We start from the raw sequence: 9,179 nt of genomic DNA, 5'->3' as shown, positions 1-9,179 counted from the left end.
GCGTGAAGAAGCTGCAAAGACCAAAGATGTTGACATAAAAACACAGGAACTGACAGACAAGCTGGAGAAGCTGCGTGAAGAAGCTGCAAAGACCAAAGATGTTGACATAAAAACACAGGAACTGACAGACAAGCTGGAGAAGCTGCGTGAAGAAGCTGCAAAGACCAAAGATGTTGACATAAAAACACAGGAACTGACAGACAAGCTGGAGAAGCTGCGTGAAGAAGCTGCAAAGACCAAAGATGTTGACATAAAAACACAGGAACTGACAGACAAGCTGGAGAAGCTGCGTGAAGAAGCTGCAAAGACCAACGATGTTGACATAAAAACACTGACAGACGAGCTGAAGAAGCTGCGTGAAGAAGCTGCAAAGACCAACGATGTTGACATAAAAACACAGGAACTGACAGACAAGCTGGAGAAGCTGCGCGAAGAAGCTGCAAAGACCAACGATGTTGACATAAAAACACAGGAACTGACAGACAAGCTGGAGAAGCTGCGTGAAGAAGCTGCAAAGACCAACGATGTTGACATAAAAACACAGGAACTGACAGACAAGCTGGAGAAGCTGCGTGAAGAAGCTGCAAAGACCAACGATGTTGACATAAAAACACAGGAACTGACAGACAAGCTGGAGAAGCTGCGTGAAGAAGCTGCAAAGACCAAGGATGTTGAGGTAGGGTTTGTGTCGACGGGGGTTGCTGCTGTCAAAGACTTGACCCCCGGTATGCGGAGGCGAGGCGGCGAGGTGCAGAAATAAAAAGAATAGTATTTGCACAAGGCAACAGGACCAAACTAAAAGTGACAAAGGAAACAATGAAAGTAGCTGAGATGGTAAGTCTAGGTGACAGCTGGCAGAGCAACGAGGGTCATCAACCGTGACATCAACAATGAACCAGCGCCGCACATACGATGGCGCTGGCCTTTTAACCGCCGCTAATACAAATTGTCCGCAGCTGTGCGGACACCAGGCATGAAGGGGCTGGAACTTCCACCACACCGGAAGTACACCTCGCCAAAATAAGGGCGCAGGACAGGAAACACTCGCTCCTGTCCTGCGAAACATGACAGTTTGTCCTCAGCATGTATAGGACATGTTTGGGATGTATCACATGACCATATCATTCAGTTCAGTAGAGTCTGGTATCAAAAGCTGCAAAGCTAAACCCATAGAAGTAAATACACTTGTGTACTTGTGTACAACCAGGATCCGCTACGGATGATGCATTGATGAGTACGAGCATGAAACGAGCACAGCTCGTCATTATCCGTCATCTTGATGAGGGAAAATCCTCATGTGTTCACTCTTCACGCTCTGTGATTGGCCAGTCACACAGTCACATGGTGCGAGCATTTCATAGAACTAAGACGCATTTTGCTCCTCAAATGAGCCCAAACAAAGTGAATCAAAGCAGAGAAACATTTTGGCGCATCCGTGTAGAAATCTACAAGTCTCCTACAACTTAAGCTAACTGGCGTTGCTAACTGGCGTAGCTAACTAGCTATGTAACTCGCACATTGACCGTCTCAGTTGTACAAGATGCACGTGTAGCTAACTGGTGTAGCTAACTAGCTATGTAACTCACGCATTGACTGTCCTAGCTGTACAAGATGCACGTTTAGCTAACTGGCGTAGCTAACTAGCTAGGTAACTCACGCATTAACCGTCTCAGTCGTACAAGATGCACGTGTAGCTAACAAGCTAGCTAACTGGCTATGTAACTCGCACATTGACCGTCTCAGTTGTACAAGATGCACGTGTAGCTAACTGGCGTAGCTAACTAGCTAGCTAACTAGCTATGTAACTCACGCATTGACTGTCCTAGCTGTACAAGATGCACGTTTAGCTAACTGGCGTAGCTAACTAGCTAGGTAACTCACGCATTAACCGTCTCAGTCGTACAAGATGCACGTGTAGCTAATTGGCGTAGCTAACTAGCTAGGTAACTAGCTATGTGACTCGCACATTGACCGTCTCAGCCGTACAAGATGCACGTGTAGCTAACTGGCGTAGCTAACTAGCTAGCTAACTAGCTATGTAACTCACGCATTGACTGTCCTAGCTGTACAAGATGCACGTGTAGCTAACAAGCTAGCTAACTAGCTATGTAACTCACGCATTGACCGACTCAACCGTACAAGATGCACTTGTGCTAACTGGCGTAGCTAATTAGCTAGGTAACTAGCTATGTAACTCACGCATTGACCGTCTCAGCCGTACAAGATGCACTTGTGCTAACTGGTGCAGCTAATTAGCTAGCTAACTAGCTATGTAACTCATGCATTGACTGTCTCAGCCGTACAAGATGCACTTGTGCTAACTGGCGCAGCTAACTAGCTATGTAACTCACGCATTGACCGTCTCAGCCGTACAAGATGCACTTGTGCTTACTGGCGTTGGTAACTAGCTAGCTAACTACCAATGTAACTTTTGCATTGACTGTCCTAGCCGTACAAGATGCACGTGTAGCTAACAAGCTAGCTAACTGGCTATGTAACTCGCACATTGACTGTCTCAGCCGTACAAGATGCACGTGTAGCTAACTGGTGTAGCTAACGAGCTATGTAACTCATGCACTGACCGTCTCAGCCGTACAAGATGCACGTTTAGCTAACTGATGTAGCTAACTAGCTATGTAACTCACGCATTGACCGACTCAACCGTACAAGATGCACGTGTAGCTAACTGGCGTAGCTAGCTAGCTATGTAACTCGCACATTGACCGTCTTAGCCGTACAAGATGCACGTGTAGCGAACTGGCGTAGCTAACTAGCTAGCTAACTAGCTATGGAACTTTCGCATTGACTGTCCTAGCCGGACAAGATGCACGTGTAGCTAACTGCCGTAGCTAACTAGCTATGTGACTCACGCATTGACCGTCTCAGCCGTACAAGATGCACTTGTGCTTACTGGCGTTGGTAACTAGCTAGCTAACTACCAATGTAACTTTCGCATTGACCGTCTCAGCCGTACAAGATGCACTTGTGCTTACTGGCGTTGGTAACTAGCTAGCTAACTACCAATGTAACTTTCGCATTGACTGTCCTAGCCGTACAAGATGCACGTGTAGCTAACAAGCTAGCTAACTGGCTATGTAACTCGCACATTGACTGTCTCAGCCGTACAAGATGCACGTGTAGCTAACTGGCGTAGCTAACGAGCTAGCTAACTAGCTATGTAACTCACGCATTGACCGACTCAACCGTACAAGATGCACGTGTAGCTAACTGGCGTAGCTAGATAGCTATGTAACTCGCGCATTGACCGTCTTAGCCGTACAAGATGCACGTGTCGCGAACTGGCGTAGCTAACGAGCTAGCTAACTAGCTATGTAACTCACGCATTGACCGACTCAACCGTACAAGATGCACGTGTAGCTAACTGGCGTAGCTAGATAGCTATGTAACTCACGCATTGACCGTCTCAGCCATACAAGATGCACTTATGCTAACTGGCAGAGCTAACTAGCTATGTAACTCACGCATTGACCGACTCAACCGTATAAGATGCACGTTTAGCTAACTGCCGTAGCTAACTAGCTATGTGACTCACGCATTGACCGTCTCAGCCGTACAAGATGCACTTGTGCTTACTGGCGTAGGTAACTAGCTAGCTAACTACCTATGTAACTTTCGCATTGACTGTCCTAGCCGTACAAGATGCACGTGTAGCTAACAAGCTAGCTAACTAGCTATGTAACTCGCACATTGACTCTCTCAGCCGTACAAGATGCACGTGCAGCTAACTGGCGTAGCTAACTAGCTATGTAACTCACGCATTGACCGTCTCAGCCGTATAAGATGCACTTGTGCTTACTGGCGTAGGTAACTAGCTCGCTAACTAGCTATGTAACGTTCGCATTGACTGTCTCAGTCGTACAAGATGCACTTATGCTAACTGGCGTAGCTAACTAGCTATGTAACGTTCGCATTGACTGTCTCAGTCGTATAAGATGCACGTTTAGCTAACTGCCGTAGCTAACTAGGTATGTGACTCGCACATTGACCGTCTCAGTCGTACCAGATGCACGTGTAGCTAACTGGCGTAGCTAACTAGCTAGGTAACTAGCTAGGTGACTCGCACATTGACCGTCTCAGCCGTACAAGATGCACGTGTAGCTAACTGGTGTAGCTAACTAGCTACGTAACTCATGCAATGACCGTCTCAGCCGTACAACATGCACGTTTAGCTAACTGGTGTAGCTAACTAGCCATGTAACTTTCGCATTGACTGTCCTAGCCGTACAAGATGCACGTGTAGCTAACAAGCTAGCTAACTAGCTATGTAACTAGCACATTGACCGTCTCAGCCGTACAAGATGCACGTGTAGCTAACTGGTGTAGCTAACTAGCCATGTAACTTTCGCATTGACTGTCCTAGCCGGACAAGATGCACGTGTAGCTAACTAGCTATGTAACTCACGCATTGACCGTCTCAGCCGTACAAGATGCACTTATGCTTACTGGCGTAGCTAACTCGGTATGTGACTCGCACATTGACCGACTCAACCGTATAAGATGCAATTGTGCTAACTGCCGTAGCTAATTAGCTAGCTAACTAGCTATGTCACTCACGCATTGACTGTCTCAGTCGTACAAGATGCACGTGCAGCTAACTGGTGTAGCTAATGAGCTAGCTAACTAGCTATGTTATCGGGTCTGATCAATCCCTGCCATTTCAGAGTTAAAATAATGTCCAGATTTAAGGCCCACCCATTTTCCGGCTCAGCTACGCCCACTGTGGGGTTAAGCTCCGCCCATTGGAGTCCAGCTACGGATACAGGTCATTGAGGTGGGTGAACAGATACAGATCAGCGTTGCTTTGCAAACTTAGCATATTATGGTCGCTTGCTGCACATCTGCTAACACTTCCATGTGAAGGTCAATAGCAAGCTAGCGGTCGATGGCCAAGGTCGTTTGGGTGGATTACGTAAAGGTCACTTTGTAGACGTCGTCCCACACGGGTCAGCTGACATTGTCGCTCCCATCCTGATTGGTGCTTGCGTTTCAAGCTCCACACGCAGATGCAGCTTTCATCTTGATGACTGATGAGGATAAACTAACTGGCGCTGCAGGAATGAATGGATGAATCCATGTTAGTTGTTCATGGTGACACGTGACAGGAAGGTAGTTCCTGACTGTGTACATGTATCACCTGCATATCAGGCAGCCCACTAGCATGCTAAACCAAGCTAACCCGGCTAGCTTCCATTCACGCTCCGTAAGAGGAGGTTCCAGCCTGTGTTCAGTCGGGAGGAGGCGCTTCAGCGTTGGTCACGATTTCACCACGATCGAGCGGTGCGCCGAGGAAATACTTCCCCACACCAACGTTCCTTCTCCTCACGATGACAGCATTTCATTCCCGTGATGTTCGTGTCCTTCATACAGTTTGTACATGCACAGAAAGTACTGCAGTATAACCCACAGTGTACACTCCCACAGGTGGAGGAAGAGACCGACACCGCCAAGGTAAAAGCACCTGCACACTTCTATGTACACGCATGTATAAGTACTGCAGTATTACATACAACATGTACTCTCATAGGATCTAAAGGCACGTGTGGACCACCTGATGACTGCGGAGACCACAAACCACATCAACATTCAGGTAGATAAAACACCTGGGTACTTGATTAGCAAGTACTGCAGTAGTACTTCTACTCTTGTACTTCTAGGATCTGATTGTAAGTGTGAACCACCTGATGACTGCAGAGACCACAAACACCAAAACCATTCAGGTAGATAAAACACACCTGGGTACTTGATTAGCAAGTACTGCAGTAGTACTTCTACTCATGTACTTTCATAGGATCTAACCACACGTGTGGAAGACCTGAAGACTGCAGAGACCACAAACAGCAAAACCATTCAGGTAGATAAAACACACCTGGGTACTTGATTAGCAAGTACTGCAGTAGTACTTCTACTGATGTACTTTCATAGGATCTAACCACACGTGTGGAAGACCTGAAGACTGCAGAGACTGCAAATGAAAACACCATTCAGGTAGATAAAACACACCTGAGTACTTGACTAGCATGTATAGACACCAAGTACTGCAGTAGTACTACACCATGTACTCTTTTAGATTCTCACTGCACATGTGGACCACCTGAAGACTGCGGAGACCACAAACAACAAAACCATTCCGGTAGATAAAACACACCTGAGTACTTGATTAGCATGTATAGACAGGAAGTACTGCAGTAGTACTTATACTCTTGTACTTTCATAGGATCTAAAGGCACGTGTGGACCACCTGATGACTGCAGAGACCACAAACACCAAAACCATTCAGGTAGATAAAACACACCTGGGTACTTGATTAGCAAGTACTGCAGTAGTACTTCTACTCATGTACTTTCATAGGATCTAACCACACGTGTGGAAGACCTGAAGACTGCAGAGACCACAAACAGCAAAACCATTCAGGTAGATAAAACACACCTGGGTACTTGATTAGCAAGTACTGCAGTAGTACTTCTACTGATGTACTTTCATAGGATCTAACCACACGTGTGGAAGACCTGAAGACTGCAGAGACTGCAAATGAAAACACCATTCAGGTAGATAAAACACACCTGAGTACTTGACTAGCATGTATAGACACCAAGTACTGCAGTAGTACTACACCATGTACTCTTTTAGATTCTCACTGCACATGTGGACCACCTGAAGACTGCGGAGACCACAAACAACAAAACCATTCCGGTAGATAAAACACACCTGAGTACTTGATTAGCATGTATAGACAGGAAGTACTGCAGTAGTACTTATACTCTTGTACTTTCATAGGATCTAAAGGCACGTGTGGACCACCTGATGACTGCAGAGACCACAAACACCAAAACCATTCAGGTAGATAAAACACACCTGGGTACTTGATTAGCATATAGACACCAAGTACTGCAGTAGTACTTCTACTCTTGTACTCCCAAGGATCTAACCACACGTGTGGGCAAGCTGGATGGCATGTCAGGTAGGTGAGAAAGGGTAAAGGTCATAGGAGTGTAGGTGACCTATGACCTGACACCTGATGTGTCCTGCAGACAAACGTAAGGTGTGGTTTGCAGCAAGAGGGGGCGGCAAAAAGACAAGTGATAACAAGGTGATCTTTGACGACGTGTGCACCAACATGGGTAACCACTATGATGCCAACACAGGTAGGATGCCACCTGACTGCTAACTAGCATAGCATTTCTTCATCGCTCCTTACCTCTTTGACAGCACCACTGGGGGGGGGGCACTAATGAAGGTGTGATTGTCCCCCTGCAGGCATTTTCACAGCCCCCTACAAGGGCGCCTACTTCTTCACCTTGACCTACCAATCATGGGGTAAGAGGATTAATCTGGATGTGTATAAGGAGAAGAATGGGAGCAGAGAGAGGCTGATGGACATGTTTGACAACACCAAGATCACAGGGAAGAACTACATGGCCTCCAACAGCAGGATGGTTGACCTGGAGCATGAAGAGAAGGTGTATGTCAATGCTTATAGTGACCATGGACTTACATCTAGTTGTTCTAACGTGTTCAGTGGCTTCCTGGTGTATCCCATGTAAAGTGGGGGCGGGCGCATCCATCCATGATATCAGGGCAGTATCGCTATGGGATGGATGCTTTGATGTGTATTCCATGATATCGTGTGGCTAACGTTCCACGTGTGTTTATGGGTAGAAGGGCGTACAGGTGGCGTGTGGCTGATGCCACCTACTGGTAACGCTTGTCATATTTACTCGTATTCTGCTCTGTATTGTTTTCCTAAAGGGACTGTTTGCCAACATCCCGCCCTCTTCCTGTGTTGGCACGGAAGGCTATTGCTAACATGCTAGCTTCTATTTGTTCCCTTGAAATGTTGTCATGATTTGCCAACCATGTGCCCTGCTAATGGATCATTCTGGATGTGATGCCAACATACTGGATGCCAGCGGGCGTGTCCTTTCTTTGTAATCAATAAAGTTGTGTTGAAGTTGGCCACACCCATCTTTTATTTCACACCATGGATACATGGCCGACCATGTGACTCGGGACCGCCACAGCGCGGGAGGGACGAGATGGCGACGCCTGTTCCAGCTGTGGCACAACCGGACATTGGGCAAACAACTCATCCGCACCGCCGGCGCCATAGAGGGTGTGGGCGGGGCCATGGTTTTGGACCTCCGTGTCTTGGATGGGACGAGTGGACACCCGGCTGGTCTGCCAACGCCAGCGACATGCCAGGCTGACCCTCACTCACCAGTGGGTAAAGTGTAAATATTAGAGAATAAAGTGTAAATATTAAAGAATAATGTGTAAATATTAGAGAATAAAGTGTAAATATTAGAGAATAAAGTGTAAATATTAGAGAATAAAGTGTAAATATTAGAGAATAAAGTGTAAATATTAGGAGAATAAAGTGTAAATATTAAAGAATAAAGTGTAAATATTAGGAGAATAAAGTGTAAATATTACAGAATAAAGTGTAAATATTAGAGAATAAAGTGTAAATATTAGAGAATAAAGTGTAAATATTAGGAGAATAAAGTGTAAATATTACAGAATAAAGTGTAAATATTAGGAGAATAAAGTGTAAATATTAGAGAATAAAGTGTAAATATTAGGAGAATAAAGTGTAAATATTAAGAGAATAAAGTGTAAATATTAAAAGAATAAAGTGTAAATATTAAGAGAATAAAGTGTAAATATTAGATAAAGTGTAAATATTAAGAGAATAAAGTGTAAATATTAAAAGAATAAAGTGTAAATATTAAGAGAATAAAGTAATATTAAAGTAATAAAGTAATATTACAGAATAAAGTGTAAATATTACAGAATAAAGTGTAAATATTAGATAATAAAGTGTAAATATTAAGAGAATAAAGTGTAAATATTACAGAATAAAGTGTAAATATTAAGAGAATAAAGTAATATTAAAGTAATAAAGTAATATTAAAGAATAAAGTGTAAATATTAAAGAATAAAGTGTAAATATTACAGAATAAAGTGTAAATATTACAGAATAAAGTGTAAATATTAGGAGAATAAAGTGTAAATATTACAGAATAAAGTGTAAATATTAGGAGAATAAAGTGTAAATATTACAGAATAAAGTGTAAATATTAGGAGAATAAAGTGTAAATATTAAGAGAATAAAGTGTAAATATTAAAAGAATAAAGTGTAAATATTAGAGAATAAAGTG

The 9,179-nt window shown here is 44.2% G+C and overlaps 1 protein-coding gene across 1 annotated transcript; it reads left to right on the top strand.

Annotated features, from left to right (window-relative positions):
* Positions 1-618: 618 nt before the first annotated feature.
* Positions 619-7,908, top strand: LOC129192960 (uncharacterized). Its single transcript, XM_054797471.1, has 15 exons — positions 619-676; positions 5,443-5,469; positions 5,546-5,608; positions 5,676-5,738; positions 5,810-5,872; positions 5,944-6,006; positions 6,089-6,151; positions 6,236-6,298; positions 6,370-6,432; positions 6,504-6,566; positions 6,649-6,711; positions 6,796-6,858; positions 6,940-6,979; positions 7,050-7,163; positions 7,276-7,908. The coding sequence occupies exons 3-15, from the start codon at positions 5,573-5,575 to the stop codon at positions 7,560-7,562; spliced, it is 1,044 nt and encodes a 347-aa protein (XP_054653446.1). The 5' UTR covers positions 619-676; positions 5,443-5,469; positions 5,546-5,572; the 3' UTR covers positions 7,563-7,908.
* The last annotated feature ends 1,271 nt before the right edge of the window (positions 7,909-9,179 follow it).

Source organism: Dunckerocampus dactyliophorus, chromosome 1 (assembly GCF_027744805.1).
Source record: "Dunckerocampus dactyliophorus isolate RoL2022-P2 chromosome 1, RoL_Ddac_1.1, whole genome shotgun sequence".
NCBI lineage: Eukaryota > Metazoa > Chordata > Actinopteri > Syngnathiformes > Syngnathidae > Dunckerocampus > Dunckerocampus dactyliophorus.
Note: the sequence above shows the minus strand (reverse complement) of the source record. Positions and strands in the feature narration are given on the sequence as shown.